Here is an 18,966-nt window from a genome sequence, read left to right as displayed (position 1 = left end):
TTGTCAGTCATGCGTCCTTCCATCTGTGTGCCTATCAGGCTTCTCTCCTCTCTTGCTAAATGTCATCTGCAGTATTAAACGCTTTCCTCCGCCCGCTGGCAGAAACAATAGAATTATATAGACCGTACGCTTTTGACATTTAAATGACAGACACCACTCTGAGCCCCGAATGGATAAACAGACATATACTTTGGTTTATGTTACCACACACGCATGCTGCACACTTGCATGCTGTCCGTGGCGTTTGGGGATCGACCGCCTCATGGAGGATTGTCTCTGTCTTTTAAAAATGATCAAACCGGGACTGTAATCTGTCAGAGTGTGATGATACAGATTAGTGTGAAAGACGAGTTAAGAAGATGAAGGTAATCGCTTTGGGAAGTGACAGATTTAAGTAACGCGATTAATATGATTGTAGATTACATGCTACAAGCGTAACGCTCGGCAGATGAGGGACGAGAAGCCCCTCGGGGCTTGAGGCTCCCAGGTCCTGGAAGGAGAGAGAGAGAGAGAGAGAGAGAGAGGAATCGAGAATCCTCGAATCCTCGAATCCTCACCTTGTTATTGGCCTCTTCCTATCTTATTTTGTCTGTTTCCACCAGCTTTGCCTCTGCCTTTACTTCCGGTTCAGTATTAATCAGCTGTTTCCTGTTAGTCATCTAGCCAGTATTTAATCTCCAGCATTCACAGTGACCAGTTGCCAGATTGTCTGTTCTTTATTGCCAGCATTCCAGCATTTTTCCTGTATAGTCTTGACCGAGCCTTGACCCGGCTCTTGTTTTGACCATGACCTTGCCTGAACCCTTTGTACCGTCGCCTTCTGCCTGCTCCTGTTTTGACCGCCTCCTGCCTGCTCCTTGCCTGTACCTCTGTAACCGCTGAGGACCTGATCACCCCCTGTTTGACCTGCCATTGCCTAGCGATTAAAACCTTGTAACTGATTCAAGACTCCGAGTCGTGCATGTGGGTTCGTAGCCTTGCACCGCCTGACAGAGAGAGAGAGAGAGACAGAGAGACAGAGAGAGAGAGAGAGACAGAGAGTGCAAGGTCTCCTCCAGAATATCACAAGTATAATGACTGGGAGGATTGGGAACAGTAGAGCGGGTGAGTGTAACCAGGAAGCAGCAGCAGCAGTGGTGGTAATAATCAGCTCCTGAAGTCTCTGGTCGACCTTAGTGTGGGTGAAGGTAGACCAGGTGAGTGGAAGCACAGAGGCCTCACTCTCTCTCCCTGGAGTCCTGTGATAAGTGGGATGCGAGCGCTTTAGAATCACTAGGCTTCATCACTTATTCCTGACCTAAACACAAATCCTCTTTACTGTATATATTATGTATAATAGTCTGATCATATAGCCATCAATCATGCTGATTAGTAAAGTTACAAGGGGAACACAAAGGACCAAACAGGAAGTGAACCTAGCAAAATAAAAGCAGCAGGAGGAGGTGAAGCTTCCATGTTCTTTGGCACATTAGCGAAGGACTGCATGGGCAGATGTGAACTGTTTGCTCACTGAACTAGAGTGTAGTCTAAATGGGTCCCACTCAAAGCTGCAGTTCCTGTACTCAGTGACTGCGTAGCGGTTAAGACCACAGCTTGGCCGCGGACTGAAATCCCGCGTTATTGGCTTTCAACGTCCATCTCTCAGCATCTCTGGCTCTCATTGGCAGCTTCCATCCACGCCTCTGTATGACTGCATTAGTATGTAGCTTATGGTTTACGGGTTTATGTCTCCTAATAGACAGAGATTTGTCCTGTCACACTGACACCCACACGCAGCTTACAGACACAGAGACAGAGCTGGAGAGACTCCCCCCTGTTCTGTGTGTGGAGGGAGCGGGAGAACATTTATGTTCCTGTCTTATCTCCAGAGAGGAAGGTTCCATTTCTGTACAGAGAAATCATAAAGCATTCATTTGTGGCTTTCTTTTTCTCCCACGCTTTCCACAACCCCCCCCCCCCCCCCCTTTCAGGTTCTTTTGCTGTCCCCCCTTCTACCCCTTTCTCTCCCTCTTTTACTCTCCACGATTGGATTAAGACCAAAGAAACAGAGTGAGGAGATGAGGAAGGGATGAGAGCTTATTAGGCATGTGAGAGGTGCGATGACATTAAGCTGCAGGGAACGAGATTGAGGAACACCACAGTGTGTGTGTGTGTGTGTGTGTGTGTGTGTGTGTGTGTGTGTGTGTGTGTGTGTGCGTGTGTGTGTGTGTGTGTGTGTGGGTGTGTGTGTGTGTCAGGCTGATCGCATACAGCATGTATTCATCCTTGCGGAAGGTAGGGTGAGAAGAGGGAGGAAGTGAGGCGTTTAGCTGTGGAGCACTTTAATCAAGGGGCGAGCAATCCTGCATGACCCACTCTGTCATCCATTATTGATGCCTACCTCAGCCAGGCTGATGAATCATTAAGCCACTCATCAGGCCTGGGAATTCTGCCTCCTCCTCGGCCGATGACACTCATTTACATAAATCACACGCTGCTATTTTTCACACGCTCGCACACAAACACAAACACACACCCACACGCCGCCACACAAGCAGGGTTCGTAGATTTTGGCTCGCTCTGTGGCTCAGCCGCTCTTTTTTTTTTTCAGGGCCTCTTCAAAAACACACATTCATTCCTGTCTGGAGGAGATGAGTTTACTCAAGGTGCCAACTTTGACTTGCACACAGAGTGTGGTGAGCACAGCTGCAACAACTGCATGATCAGATATTAAAGAGGACACGTTCCACATCCTGGACCTCACTGTGTATTTACTCCTGTCCTCCATGCAACAGACATATTTTGCATATTTGTACCCTAATCTCGTGTACTGTACATACAGCTGACTAACATATGGAGACTAGAGTGAAATGGGAGGAATGACAGAGACAAATAGGACGAGGCTGAGAGAAGGAGTTTGTGTTTACTTCTTGCCTCTGGGTTTCATGGCAGAGAGAAAGGGAAAGAGGGAAACATATGAATACCCAAAGCGCGCGCGCACACACACACACACACACACACACACACACACACACACACACACACACACACACACACACACACACACACACACACACCCTTCTTATCTTTGTGGGATTTCCTCTCCTCTTATTCCTCATGTCTTCTCATTCAGCATTGAGTCTAATCCTGTACTGCGGGGTAGGAGTGTACTGTACCTCACAGCAAGGGCGAGAAGGCCCCACAGCAGACTGTATAAAAAATGCTCCAACACCACAGCCAACCGCACGGAGGCATCGGCAGCCAGGGCCCGGTGGCCGGCTCCTGGAGGCAGCTGGAGCGCCTGGCACCTCCACTCTGCTAAACAAAGGAACGCTGCCGCTCATCATAATTGCGGCGGGTTGTTCTCTCACTCACGGCTGATGTGAAGGCCTGGTTGAGGCAAACAGCATGAATTATTAGTGTGTGCATCATGGCCCGCGCTGCTGGTGGAGGTAAGTCTGATATAATTTGATGCATTGTTACTGATGCATGACCGAGCCTGCGCTAGGTCCTGTCTGCCGTCATGCATAAACATAAGAGCGCACCAGAACCGACGCTCATGGGAACCCACACAGTGTTATTGTAATACCATGCCTGTGCAATCGGTGCGGCGTGTGGTTGGTTCCTGTGTGTGTGTGTGTGTGTGTGTGTGTGTGTGTGTGTGTATGTGTGTGTACAGCGCACACACAACACACACCAGTGTTTCCAGGTACATACAGATTTAATGAGGCAGTAGCTCAATAATGCCCCTTTCATCTCTCTGAATTGTTGACCTCAGTATTGACCTGTTGTTTGTTCGAGGTCAGAGGTGAAAACGTACATGTGATCGGCTGTTGCCAAGGAACCAAGAAACTTAAATATCTTACTTTTAGATTCACCAAGGCACTATTGTTGAAAAAGGTCAGTTGAAGTATTTCTATTTCTTGTTATTTATATTTTTTATAACAGATAAAATCTAATCCCTGTCCGTTCCTGCTGCTGCTGAATTATACGTCTCAGATATGCATGGTGACCGATATGTGACGTAACATGTAGCTCAGAGATGATGAGATGTTATCTAATCATACAGTAACTCAAGGGGACAGTTTTTCCTGAAGTAAAAGACCTGCAGTTAATCTAAAATGCTGCAGCCAGACTTCTGCCTGGAACTGGAACTATAGCCATCATCATTTTTCGTACCTTAGCTTCTTTGTATTAACTCCCTATAAAATCTAGATTAGGATGTAAAGTCCTTCACCGTTCATCTGAAGCGCCTCATTATCAAACTCCATCGTGTCCTAACTCTAACTCTTATCTTGTTAATACAGTACCTTTATTCCTTCTGCCTCTTCCATTTGTCTCTCTTTGTACCTTTCTGCCTTGGAGCTGCATGTTTTCAGGTTTGCACTTACTGAACCTACTGCAACAACTTGCTGATGTTTGTCTGCTTGTTCACTTTCTAATTAACCCAACCAGTGGAGGCAGATGGCCGCTCCAGCCTCAGCCTGCTTCTGCTGATGGGACATTTCCCCCTGCAGGAATGTGTGCTCTGGGTGAATTACATTAAAATATTTATAATTCTACGTAACTTGACATATTTCCCACATATTTCTGCACAGTCTCAACCTTGACATGTGCATGCAAAGTGTGTTTGAGGCAGAAAAAAATATGCTGTATCTACTATCATCAAGTTACTGAACTATCGTTTAGCACCATTGCAACAGAACACACCCCAGTTGTTATAGCTGTCAAACACAAAAATGAAACATTCAGGACTGACTAATGTATACATGTGTTACAAAGTACATTGTAAATAAAGAAGGGAGAGTGTCAGTTCTGTTACACAGCTGTACAGTAGGCAGCCTCTTCTGTGCACAGCACAGCTACGCAGAACATGAAAGCCTTGATCTTATGTCAACGATTTCAAGGAAGTGAAACTTGTTCATATGCATTAAAATTTCTCTGCCACTTTGATCTATAAATGCAAAGTGCTCGACTTCTTTCGGTTGCAGTTATTTTTATAAATTGGCCTTCTGCACATAAAAAGTGGAAGAAATATGATCAGAAGATCAAGCTGTGGATGAAATCCAAGTTGCTTGTTTCAGAGGCGAGCCCCTTGGTCTCCTCTAGGCTCACAGTAATTCCTGGGCTTCTGCTCAACCAGAAGGCACTGGTTCATAGCCTCTCGTTCAGTGAATCATCTCTCTCCGCTGAGGAGAGATAATTAATTTGTCTGAGCTGCTCTTAACCCTGGCCTGTGTGTCAGCAGCAGAGACACACAAAAGCAATCAAGCACACAGGTGCAAATATGTGTAACGCGAACAGCCACACGCACGTCCGTGCATCTGTTCCCACTTGAAAGCGGGAATCCAGGCAGAGCAGCAGCAACAAGCAGAGTCTGGCAGTAAAATGGAGATTATTGGACGAACTGACCATCAAATAAAGCACGGCTTGTCTTTGTTTCATTCCTTGAAGGATTCTCCAGCAATATTGCAACAGTAATATCGCTCCCATTGCCTTCACACACACATGCACGCACACACACACATACAAGTGTCTGTATGGGACATATTGTGCACATAAACACACATGCTCCCTCGTGCACGCACGCAATTCCATGGCCTAAACAGTTGAACTTATGACCTGCTAAAAAATGAATGGGCTGGAGAGACGAGACGAAAAGCAATAGGAGTGGGAGATAAGAGAAGTGTCAGGGAGACGGGAGTGGGAGCAAAGGTATTGGCCAGAGAAACAGATGGAGGAAGAGACAGGAGAAAATGGCAAATGATAGTTTAAAAAAAAAAAGAGAAAAAAGCGAGAATGGCAGCAATGGATGATGCAGAGTTCAGCCTGCAGGGGAAATCACTCCCAGAGAGTAAAGGAGGATTAGGCCGAACCCTGAATGAAGCATGACATCCTAATGACTGTGAAACACAAATGCTTTCATCTCCTCGCGTCTCACCTGTCGTCTCGCTCCCCACGCTTTATCGGGACGTGAGGAATTCAACTCTTTTGATGAGTGTTATTTGAGTTTCTTTTCTTGTGTGTACAATATTGTGTCGAGTGTCTTTGGGCTTCTACCTGAGCTGCGGCTCCAGATGGTTCATCAAACATCCCCTAATTATCAAACACTCGCTAATTGTACGTGAGCGCGTGTGTGTTTATGTGCTGGTGTGTCTCCAGGTAATTATGGGATGCTGTGATCGCTAATGACCACACAGACAAACATCTGTCCCAAGGTAATATACAAAATGAGAGGTGGGCCATCTGTTGTGCCCGTGTGTGTGTGTGTGTGTGTGTATACAGTACATGTGGAATAACTGTGCATACGATAGAAAGTGTAAATAGACAGAAGCGGCCCGTGCTATTATCTTAATAACAGAGAAGCTGTTATGAAAGAAATGTGTATGACTCCATATGTGCTCACCCACACAGAGCGCACACAGGTCAGTGGGGCCGCCCAGGCTTCTACACTAGTGGCACAGAAGCATATTTTACCTCCAGGCATCCCACTGCACACAAATAACTAAATAAATCTAATTTAGCAACAGCTTCCTATAAACTTTAAGTGCCAGTGGTGGATTGTAAATGTGTGGAGACAGACATCCTCTGGGTGAATCACCCTTTACGTGATCCGGTTCTTTATGTGAGTTTAAATGGTTAATTCATACAAGTCATAGTTGCCTGAACGTGTTTGTGTTTATGTCTTCATTTTGAGTGGAAAGCAGGTCAAAGAGGCACAAAAGAATGAGTCAATCGTCAGCGAACTGAATAAAGATCATCTCCATCTCACAAGTGAACTCGAATCACAAAGGCAGTGGAGCAGAAGCACAGAGACGCCTATACATAGACGGAGATGAATGCGCTCAAACATCTTGTGCCTTCCACTCTCTCTCTTTTTTTTTTTTTTTGCCTCCATCATGATAACTACTCCTGAGGGCGTGCTGCGCCGTTGTTAAGAGCCTGGCAGGTTATGTCACCTCAAACAACGGGTTCATTTACAAGTTACACAATGCAGCACAAACAAACATGAGAGAAACTTACTCGGTGAAAGACACAGAGGTGGAGAGAGAGAGAGAGGGGGGGGGGGGGGGGGGGGGGGGGGGGGGGGCACGTAAGGATGAGAACGAGTTGGGAAAGTCAGAAAACACCGAGGCGATAGAGCAAAGACGGAGCATTCGCCTCTGGGGAACCGTCCTGGTTATCAAGTAGAGGTTATTACGCTATGAAGCACTAATGAATTCATTAGCTAAACGCAATGTCAATAAAGGCTGGTGAGAGTGTTAAAATCGATGCCAACCGTGTTGCTCGCCCCTTCTCCTTCCTCCTTCTCCTCATCCTATCTCACCCATCTGTCCCAATTATCCACCTTTCTCCCCAGCACACACACACACACACACACACACACACACACACACACACACACACACACACACACACACACACACATCCTTGCGTTGAGTGTAAACTGTGATGGAGGACATTAGCGGTGATCAGTGGGAGCACTTTGCAGCGGTCAGCAGGAATGGTCCGGTTCTACAGGATTTTAGTATTCAGCAGCACTCACCTGCTCGCTCTCAAACGGCTCCACCAGGGCCTGATGGCTGCAACGCCGGTGTGTGTGTGTTTGTGTGCATTACCATTAGACTTCATGAACGTGAGTGACTGCGGCATTAGAACCCTTGACTCCGGAATAGCTTTCCTGACGACCGAGACCCACAACACCTCTGCGGCGGCTTTTCAGCCGGCATCGCGGGCGCCTTTTCATCCCAAGCTCGAATTTAACTAATCTCTTTTCCCTCCGACTCCTCAAATGTCAAGATGCTATTACCAGCCTGATGTTCTCTCGCACCGAGCATGTATCGCCTGCTACTGTGATTATCATTAAAAGCGTGCAAGGACTGCGGCTTCCCTGCCCATGAGCAAGGCGCCGAGCGCTAACGCCAGCTGGCGCGTTTCACCTTTGTCCCCTCGTGACGGCTCCGCGCTCACGGCTCCGCGCTCGCTTTGAACGCGGGCCGCGCTGTTTTTCGCGCGGCTAAATAGTTGTTTCAAGATAATTGTTGAGGGCATGCGTTTAAATGCCGCCTCATTTGCATAAACACTGTTCAGCTCCCCGCGGAATCAATGACAACGCGAGGGCGCCGACGCCGGCGCACTCGCATCCGCTGCCTTTGCACTCGCTCTGACACTGTAGAGCCAGCGAGTCGTCGCTTTTCTGCAGCGCCAGTGAAATATACATCAAAGTGGTCTTGGAGTGGATGAGCAGTTAAGTATGCACACGCACACACACACACACACACACACACACACACACACACACACACACACACACACACACACACCCGCACGCAGCAGTTTTCTGCACAAGGAGACGGGGAGATTCAGGAAAAGGGATTGGAGGGTATTCGGACAAGCGACAGCAAAAGGAATGGAGGGTTTGAATCAGTCAGGATTGATTCATGCGTTAAGGCTTCATCTGGTCCTCTTCGCACACGCACCGTCCCGTCCGTACGTCTCTCCTTCTGTCCTGCTTTATGCTGACAAAGAACATAAAATCCTTTGAAGTGTTAACGAGAGCTTGAAGAATGACTCACCGCCGATGATTAAGAACTAATATACATATGGGAGCCAAAATCTAGAAATGTCCGAGAGACCCATCACAGTGACTAATTAGTGGTGATAAAGCGGTAATGAGCAGAATCCTGATCTAGACGTCCACGGCGCTCCACCGGGAAGCTAACCACACCGAACCAAGACGTCTCCGCCAACACGGGCCGCGTGTCGACACAGCGGCTTTTTTTTTTTTTCACCCCTCGCCGACCCCTGGAGTTTCTGTAACGCTGCAATGCCTTATCAAAGAGGAGACACAAGGAGTTAGCCCTGACAAATCCCAGCGGTGGGATCCTTTGTGCCGCGCTGATCTGAGCTGAGACAAAGCTGTTGTGCCGGTTGGAGCCGGAGCCGCATCCTCCGCGATCGGACCGGCAGGTGCTGCACAGAATGCGGAATGGGCCCCTGAACAGGTGGGTTGGCGTCGCCTGCTCCCGGAAGCCCGGGTCACCAGACCGAGAGCGCCGCCCGTTTGTCACGATGACAGGTTCATAAATGTCTAAATTAAAATGGATGAATTTAAAGGCATGTGGGCTTTTATTCTTCTTTGACCTTCCAACACTGAGAACTTTCCCCCACGAAGCTTTGACTGTATTTGCTTGGACGTTGCCCTGAGGGTAAATAATGCCCTTCATATCCTAAATGAAATCTATTACTGTAAGCCTGGGGCTTGGAGGGAATAATGTGCATTCAATGGAATGCAAAGTTGAATTTATTAATGGGTGTTTACATGGGTCGCGTGGGCCCAGTTTAAAGCTGGGCAGGATGAAGGTTAACGTCTGGCAGCCGCTTGAAGCATCCGCCTGACGCCGGTGCCGTTCGCGACAGCGCCACGTGTTTTTAAAGGTATTTGAAGGGTTGTAGATTTGTAGCGGGGATTTACCGGCGTCAGATCTGTTTTCGACATAACGCTTCATCTATTAATTATCACAATCCCCCATTCACAGACTCCATTAATGAATGTAAGCGTGACTGGAAATTATTGAGCTGCTTCTGTTTCCGGGTCCTGCTGCTGCGTTTGCGAGCTGCTGGAGGACGCGCACTGTCACCGGTGCGCGTTTCCTGCTATGACAAGCTGAAAAACCTCCAGTTGGGATAACGTGGCAATGCGCCTTCAGCAGTATACACAGTAATACAGTGTTTTACAAGCACTCGGATACAACAAAACACAATCACTGCTCCCGACGACCTTCTTACTGTAGCAGCCCAGCACCATCGAGCCGCTAAATAATGAGTTAATGACTTTTTCATTGTGGTATTAACACAGTTCTATTCATGATGCATTTGTGTAGTCGATGCAAACAAGTTTCTAACACTAACACTAATAAAACATGACGTTCTGTAGATTTAAAATTTATTTTTCATTTTTCAGATTTCAAGACGTCACCTTGAATTTGCTGTCACCAGCCAAAAGGAAACACTCATCAACCTGCAAAAGGAATGCATCATGCAAACTCCAAACAGACTTGGCCTGGTGCTCAACAAAGCGCCGCCGTGCGCTGATCAGCCCTGTGGTGTACGTTTAGGAGTAGGGAAAAGACGTGGTGCACTGCAATTTCAAACAAGAGTCAAGTGTCTTCAAATTAATTTTCATGACATGCTGAAATGAACAGACATTAGCGGCTGCCTGAGAAGTAGGCTAATGCATTCATCATTCTAAAGCTGTAGATATGCCTAATAAAGTCAGTACGCTCCACGAGCATTCAGATTAGGCTGGTGTGAAAAATTAGGTCTGTTTTTAGGACAAGGAGTAACTGGCTGAAGCAATAAAACATGATTCAGTGAGATGAAAAAATGATGAGCCGATATAAAAGTCTGGACATACAGTAAATGTCTATCTATCTACTGTATCTGTCTGTCTGTCCGCCTGTCCGCCCGTCCATCCATCCATCCATCCATCCATCCATCCATCCATCCATCCATCCATCCATCCATCCATCCATCCATTCATCCAAACTTTTGAACCAGTAGTATTTTGGCCCTGTGGCCGTGGGTTCAGGACAACTCCATCATAGGGGACAATGGCTTGCCGGGTTTCTAAAGGTAAAGGCGTCCTACTCGTTAAAGTCAGGCTGGTTGTCTGCTCAGGAGAAGCTGAAGGCTGGGTGATGCAGCAGGACAATGATCCCAAACATCAAAGTACATTTTCACTGAAGGGCCTCAAGACACAAACTGTGCCTTTTGGAGAGTCCCAGCCAGAACCCAGACCTCAGCCCAATAGAGATGTTCTGTTGGAGCCATTCAGTCTCACCAGAGATTGAATGGCTCCAACTTCCTCCACAGGTTTTTAAAAAAAATAAAATGAAAAATGAAATAATTTTTCACCATCACTCTGCATGATTGTCATTATCTACTGTACAGACACATTTTGAGTCTGATAATATTTGAGACTTTGGTGAAGATCAGATCATAATTTAGGACCAGTCTGGGCGGAAAAACAAAACTGAACAAACATCACCAGTTTGTCTTTTGATGCTGTCGGTTTATAGAGTGCTTCGACAACATTCCCCATTTTCATCGTGGGCTCTCAGTTTAACTGGAAGTAATTTGTGTTGAGATTGTGGGGGAAACTTTGTACTCGTTCCCCCGCTCTGCCAGTCTTAGTTTGTCTGCTCCGCACTGCTCCTTCATTGCCATCATATAGCGCGCGCGGGCCGAACATGACAGACTGGTAATGACTTGAGCAGGAACACACACACTCGCCCAGAGAGACACACTCATACACACATACCAGCTGCTCCCTTCCTCCGTTCTCATCAAACATGTCATCAGCTCCGCCACTTTGTCTCGTCTCACATTAAGAGCTCATGAATAATGTGTGATTACCAGAGACCCTCCAAGCAGCTCCTGAATCTATAACGCACACACACACACAGGCGCACGGTCTCGTTCACACGGTCCAAAATATCCGGTACTGTACGTGGACTGCCTTTGTGTCGCTCTCTGCCTTCGCTGCCTGCGTTTGTGGCCGCGCGCGCTCGCAAAATGTCACTTTGGAGGCTCAGAGGAGCCGCGTGCAGCGGCTAAAGGTCAGGGAGTTGCCCAGCCAGGTTGTGCAGGTCGCACACACACACACACACACACACACACACACACACACACACACACACACACACACACACACACACACACACTACGCACCCAACACAACCTCCCAGATAATGAAGGCTATTTTCAGCAGCTCCTCTCCTGAAAGCACTAATTCATCTAATTCCCACATACCTGAGCGAGGGAAGGAGCCCGTGTTAACTGTGTCTCCATGCTTGGATACACACATTCTCCTTCATGACAACTGATTTACTGATTTACTTTTATATAAGACTAAAAAATATTTCTAAAGCTCAACAAAACGTGGGCCAGGATGCCCATTGGATGTGGGGGCTCGCCTCTCATCTCACTAACAAACAAACAAACAAACAAGCTCACGTCTCGTCTCTGAACTTTCCCTGACACTACTTTGCGCTCGCCATGAATGGGCTCTGGGAAAAAGTTGCGCCACACGGGCCAACTAAGCCAATTAACAGGCCGAAGGGCTCGATCTAAACCAGAGACAGAGACGCACTTTCTCCCACATGCTCACGCGAGAAAGCGACCAGGACCCGCGTGCTCTCCTACCGGTGAGTCGCTGTTGGCGGCGGGACACAGCGGTCCTCTGAAGACCCCCTTGACGCGCCGAAAGTGCCCATTGCTCAGGTGCGTGGAGCTGATAACCAGGTAGTAGCACGCGCTGCAAGCCATCCCGGGGCCCTCGCGGTGTTTGGGGCCCATGAGGCGGTTTTCTTCCGCGTCGTGGGTGTCGTCGATGTCCCACGGGGGAGGTCTGGGGCGGGGGAGGAGCGCGCGGGTGTAGCGCAGGTGAGCGCGTGGCCCGGCCGGTGCGAAGGGGGACGTCTCACTCGTGTCCTCCGCTCTTAGGAAGTCCGTGGCTGCGCGTGGAAAGAGATCCGTGATGAGAAATGCTCCGCGGACACATGCACACGTTTATGTGTGGCGTGTGTGAGCACGTGAGTGAGACATGAAGAGGGGGGGGAAAAGGTATAGAGACGGAGAGATGTTACTGACCGAGCTCTGCTGCTGGAGTCCGCGCTTGGCACGCTGTCGTCGGTCGGGCTTAAATAAATGAATGAGCGCCTGTGGAGCGCCAGGGGAAAAGAGGAATCCATCTAGTCTCTGTCTCACATGCTCGCTCTCTCTCCCTCTCTCTCTTCTTTTTACTCACCCCTCCTTTCTCCCTCCCTTTCACTCCCTCTGTCTGTCTTCTTCCCACTCCCCGGGTCCAGCCTGTAAACTACACGCAGCGGCAGCGGCAGCGGCAGCGGCACGAGCGGAGCCCCAGTTGTGGCTCTCAGCGAAGGGCGACGGGAGCGGAGACTCTCGCAGGTGCGCCTCCGCTTCGCGCACGTCGAGGAGGAGGAGAGCGAGGGAACGGGGGAGGCGTCTGACCCTCTTGTTCTGCGCCCCGTTGACTGGCAGCCACCGGCTTTCACGTCGCTTGTCTTCTGAATTAAATTCCGCCGCGCGAGAGACGCCAAATCCATCCGGAGCGGTCCCGTAGTTATTATCGGGCTCCGGCACGAGCAGGCTGAAGTGGCTCCGATTCTTTCTCAAGGAAAAAGCTCTCTCTCTCTCTCTCTCTCTCTCTCTCTCAGTCATCCTCACTCCAGCGTCTCTCTCACTCTGAGCGCGAGTGTCTGCCTCGCTGTTCGTGGGGCAGCTACGGACCGTCTGCTGTAGCCTATTACACGCAGCCCGTGTCCGTGTGTGGGTCTGGTTCACAGGGGGCTCCTGTCCACGCTCTGCCCGAGTAACTCCAAATTGATGGGCCCCCTTTGCGCGTTTTCTTTTTATTTGTTACGCGCTCAGAGAAAGAGGGTGCATAAACTTCATTCACGGCTCCAGTGTGCGTCTGAACATACATAAGTCGAACTTGAGACCCTCCTCCTGCTTTTTTTCAGGACGTGACACACAAAAGTGCGTTGCTGTCACGAGATCCTAGTGCAGATAAGACGAGATAAGCCCGGCTTTCTCCACTCGGAGCCGCTCGGCACCGGCACCGGCACCGGCTGCGGCTGCGGCTGAGCCCCAGCGGGGTGCGTCGCTGTTCACCGGTGCGGTGCTGAAACCGCTAAACCGCGAGCGCCCGCAGCAGTCATGCATATTCAACCCGGGCTCCGGCGCCACTCGTGGGCTCCGCGTCCACGCTGAACGTTAAAGGCAGCTGAGGGCTCCAGGAGTAAACGCAAAGAAGGGTCCACTCTGCTTAAAGATGCCACAACAAAGACACACATCTAGGATTTTGTTCCTATTCTCTCTTTGTTCTTCTTTTAGGACACTTATGTCCTGTGAAGATTAAACACCTCAGCAGATGCACTTGAATCTCGCCGGCTCCTCGTCAACAGCCTTAAGATTTAGGGCAGCTATAAATTCAGATTGAGAGTCTTTAAATGTATCTCCAGTTACTAAATCAAAATAGGTGCTGCTGCGGTGTTGGTGCTCAGAATGAGGAGCCCTATCGCATCCATTACACAGCAAACACTTAAAGGACACCTCATGGAAACGCTTAGCTTATTGTTTTTAAGGCAAGTGGACGTCCAAACGCTTATAAAAGCATATGGCTGATCTGTGCACTTTCGCAGCCTTTGCAAACACATTATTCTCTGCAGCCTCCTACTCCTCAAACTGTTGTTCTCGTGCATCCTACTCATTGTTTAATTCTTGAGTCCGTTTCTACATTTTACCAGTTTCGCGGCCTGGGTTCCTGCCACTGCACATCCATCCCAAACCCGTGTGCTTTTGTAGCCGCCTGAATCGCTGCGTTCGAGTCTCAGAGCAACAAAGAGCAACATTCTGTGCGATTTTATCTGCATGCAGAGTTTGTAACCTCTGGGGCGCTGCCATTTTTATTTACAGAAAACAGAAATAATGAATCACAGCTCTGTCTTTAGTCCTCATGCGTGGGCTTCAGTCCTCGTTGTTATACAAATAATACACATGCACGCAGTCTACGTTTCGGAGAACACAGGTTAATAATAAACTCGTTATTCATCTTTCAGGAGAGCTGGGTCTTTTATGGCATTGACTAATGTTGTGAGACAAAGGAGAACTTAATAGTAGACAAAAAGTGGGTCAAAATCACTCTGATCTCACTCACCCATTCTTGGGTGTTTGTACTGTAGGTGTCAGTCCAGTGCCTGAAACAGTAATAAAAACAGGCCAAGCCTTGGATTTCTTTATGGTATAACTTTTGTTAAAGGCTTAAAAGGCTCAATTGAGATGAAAAAAATCCTTCATCTAACTCTTTTTTTTGTCCCCTGGTTATTTAAAGAAGTGAAGGCAGAACAAACTGGTTTCTACCAGGACAGTATTCTGTGTTAGTATATTTGTATGTCTGTGTACTGTACCAAGCGGTGCAGTCTTTTCATTTTTCTGGGGGTCTCGTGAGATTCGGAAGCCTGGAGGGATCTTTCTCTGTTGCGAGTTAGTTTACAGACGGATTCCTTAAGTCAATCGATGCATTTCCCGGCAGAATCCTCTCTCCCTGACATTCTGCAAAGTCTTGGTCTGGCCCTGGGTTTGATTGTTTTTCTGTTTTGGACAGATTCAAGGAAAAATGTTCTCATTCTGAAAACACCTGAGTTGCCTGAAATCTGTATTTTGTACACCAGGCAGAAAACCGATGGAGTCTGTTCAAGCTGTTCCAGTGGACACACTTGGACTCATAATTTCAGTAATTCCAAAATGCTGGCTGTGGCCCTGCTGTGCTGATTATGTATTTCTGCATGATTTTGTAGGTCTGCATGCTCACACACGAGTACAGCAGACTTTCCTCCACTTATTTGGGCTCCATCTCTCTCTCTCTCTCTCTCTCTCTCTCTCTCTCTCTCTCTCTCTCTCTCTCTCTCTCTCTCTCTCTCTCTCTCTCCAGTGATTTGCTTTTCTGCTTAGCTGTCCAGGATCTTTTCTCGGTTTATTGTAACCCTGAGGGTCAACAGTGTGTCTATTTGTCCGTGCACATGCTCTGTCTGTACTGTACTGATGCCGATCGTTCCCAGCGGTCAGGATTATCAGTCCGTTGGCCGATCTGCAGCCCAAAGTCCATCACTGCCCTGTCGCTGCAATTTCCTCCCGCGGCCCCCGGCCCAAAACTCCACATCGGCTCCTTAACGGCGCCAAAGCTGTCCGTGTCGAGGAAACTCCAGCTCAGACACTTAGAGCGTGATTATACGAACACCTACGGACTCGCACGCGGCACATGTGCTGCATCAGTGATAGAGACATTGTCTTTATGCTTTTCTTAGCCCCCTCACTACTTGTGAATACAGTTTCCTCACACAAAGAAAGGGAAACCAATTTCATGCAGAAAATTACCTCCGCGCTATCTTCTGGCAAAAAAAACCCCTTCAGTTAATTTCTAATAGAGTTAAGCATCGATAGGCGGTGTAGTAGTCGTGTCCTGGACAGTGTGAGAGTGAAGGAGCGGCAGGAGTGGGAAGTGCAGAAGAACGGGTGGCTGTGGTTCAGGAGGTTGGCCAGTCACCTATCAAACGGCGGTTTGATCCAGAGCCGCGTCCTCCCCCCCGTACGGCGGCTTGATTCAGAATCTTCAGGTTGTACGGCGTGTGCGTGCAGAGGGAGGGGCTGTTTGCACTGATCATCCACAAGAGGAAAACGCTTGTGTATATTTTAAACACTCTAATTCCCCGAAGTACCTCCCCTCTCTCCCTTGCTCTCCCCCTGCTCCTGGTGCACACATTACCAATGGAAATGATGCAGTGATGCTGAGACGAGGGAGGAGAGTCGGGGAGGGAGGGAGAGAGGGAGACGCACACAGATGGGAAGACCGACAGAGAGAAAATGAAAGAGAGGGAGAGAGAGAGAGAGAGAGAGAGAGAGAGAGAGAGAGAGAGAGAGAGAGAGAGAGAGAGAGAGAGAATGAGAAAATCTTTGTGTTTTCCCCAGTTTCTGCCTCTGGCTTTTTTCCTTCTCTCTCCTTATAAACTGCAGAAATATTACAGTTAGGGTTCAGGCGCATATTGCTGTCTTTTATGTGGAGCGGATAAGATTGCTTCTGAATGTATTATGATCTGTGGGAAGTTTGCCCACAGTGGGAAAATGAGCGCGTGTGAGTGGGTGTGTTGTGTCTGTGTGTGGGACAGGAGCGCGTCGCCCGCACTGACCCACCGCGGCCTCGCCGTGGCAACGCTGCGCCAGCCTTTCGTATAAATTAGGAGGCAGAAAATAATTCTCACAAATAGGAAGTTTTCCACAGACAGGTCGGTGACAGTGGTTTTATTCACCGCATAAATATTTTGTCATAAATACTTTGACAGCTTTCAATTCGTGAGCACAACAAGCTGTCACTGGCCGTCAGCAGCTGTGCATGTGTCACATATAAATGTGGGGCCAACGGGGGATTTACCACACTAATATGTGCATTTGCACATGTGCAGCTATACATTGGGATCGATTGCACGCCGCAGAGCGTTTGCGTGTCGGCGTTGCAGCCGGAGCCCGTGTGTGTGTGTGTGTGTGTGTGTGTGTGTGTGTGTGTGTGTGTGTGTGTGTGTGTATATCCCCGGTGAGGATATAAAAACGCCACGAACGGTTGCGTCTGCATGCGGGCGAAGCTCCGCACACACGGGTCCCCAACCGGGATTGATAGGAATGAAATATTCTGTAATCTAAATGTAAATGGAAGTGAAATTTACCGGTGGGTTCTATGTAATTACCAGTGCCACAATTTATTAGCGTTGTGTTTGCGTAAGACGGAGGGAAAGAAGGAGAGAATGCGAGGGAAAGAGAGAAGGATGAAGGGGAAAAATAAAGAGGACAAATGAGAGAGAGTGCGGAACGGCCATCAGGGTGACGGAGTGGGAGAAGGGATGATTTATATTTAGTTATGGTTTCATGGCTGAGCGGTTTAAGTGCAGCCTCGCCGCGAAGGCAGAGGGAAAAAGGGAAAAACGGAGTTGGAGAAACTTGGTCAAGAGGATGCCGTGGAAGGACGGCGGAGGAGAGTGCACTAGTCTCGGCTCTGGCGGCGACTCTGCCGAGGAGAAAGCCGAGGGTAGGAGTCGGGAGAGCTGCCAGACTGCAGCCTGTCAGCGATGACAAGCTGGCGTGATCTCTCGGGCGGAAGTCAATTAGTCACTCTTTGGTAAAGTGTTCTGATGTGTCTGTGATATATGGACGGCGCGTGAGCTGTCCCCCGTCCCGGCGTGAACCCCGCCGCAGGAGAGAGGGCGCCGGAGGCAGAGAGACAGGGATCGTTAAGGTGCGCCGCTGCGCTAACGCTATTAATGAGGCTCCAGCGCGCCCTCATGCATATGCGGAGGGACTGAGTATTTGGTCTGTGTGCTTGTATCTGTATTTCTATTTGCATACATTTGCTGAGACTCCCTCTGTCACAGTCCGGTGGGGCACATGCCGTTTCGCTGCGCGTAGACGGCAATTCATTTCTCATATCTCCAAATCCTCCCCTCCTCCTCCTCCCTCATTTGCCCTTTTCCGTCTTCCCACTCAGCCCTGTGCCGTCCTTTGGCTTGGTCCCTAGAAGCTAATCAGCATACATTCTGCTGCAGATAAAAGTAATGGACCTTAGACTTAGCTCCAGCGCAGGACTTCACATCCAGAGTGGACGCCGTCGGGCTGCACACATTTCCATCAGTTCCCTGCTCCGTTTCGTTTTCTCTTTGCCCTCTGTTGCTTGCGTTGGGAAGCAAGTGCGTGTGTGTGTGTGTGTGTGTGTGTGTGTGTGTGTGTGTGCTGTGAACTCCTACCACCTCCATCAGCCCTGCGCTTGTTTGGCGTTGAGATGCCTTATTCAAACTCCATTCGCCGGATCAAGTGATGCTGCCGCGTCTGAGTGAATATGAATCTGCTTTTCTCTTGTCGGCGACAGTAGAGAGTTGTTTGGGAAAGCGGTTTATTTATTGGAATATCAGTATTGCTGCGTGTAAATAATAAATAAGGTCTGCTGATGGGGTCTCCAGTTCATCCCGGAGGACAACGGGGAACTCAGTGTGCTCAACCACTTTTAGAGTCCTCTCATCTGCTGTTACTGTGCTAGAAACCAGTGGCAGGAGCCTGTGGAGGAGGAGAGGAGTCACCCAGCCCTCATCCAACCTCATCCAATGTCATCCAGCCTCATCCAGCCCTCATCCAGCCTCACCCAGCCTCACCCAGCCTCACCCAGCCTCATCCAGCCTCACCCAGCCTCACCCAGCCTCACCCAGCCCTCATCCAGCCCTCATCCAACCTCATCCAACCTCATCCAGCCTCATCCAGCCTCATCCAGCCTCATCCAGCCCTCATCCAATCTCATCCAATGTCATCCAGCCTCATCCAGCCCTCATCCAGCCTCACCCAGCCTCATCCAGCCTCACCCAGCCTCAC

General features: G+C 48.9%; 1 protein-coding gene across 1 annotated transcript in view; it reads right to left on the bottom strand.

Annotated features, from left to right (window-relative positions):
* LOC114843174 (G patch domain-containing protein 8) overlaps positions 1 to 13,210 on the bottom strand; it is a 31,304-nt gene extending 18,094 nt beyond the window's left edge. The window contains 2 exon segments of the mRNA XM_029129451.3: positions 12,187 to 12,497; positions 12,634 to 13,210. Coding sequence (XP_028985284.1) covers positions 12,187 to 12,339 — 153 coding nt within the window. The 5' untranslated portion in view covers positions 12,340 to 12,497; positions 12,634 to 13,210.
* Positions 13,211 to 18,966: the final 5,756 nt, after the last annotated feature.

Source organism: Betta splendens, chromosome 16 (genome assembly GCF_900634795.4).
Source record: "Betta splendens chromosome 16, fBetSpl5.4, whole genome shotgun sequence".
NCBI lineage: Eukaryota > Metazoa > Chordata > Actinopteri > Anabantiformes > Osphronemidae > Betta > Betta splendens.
Note: the sequence above shows the minus strand (reverse complement) of the source record. Positions and strands in the feature narration are given on the sequence as shown.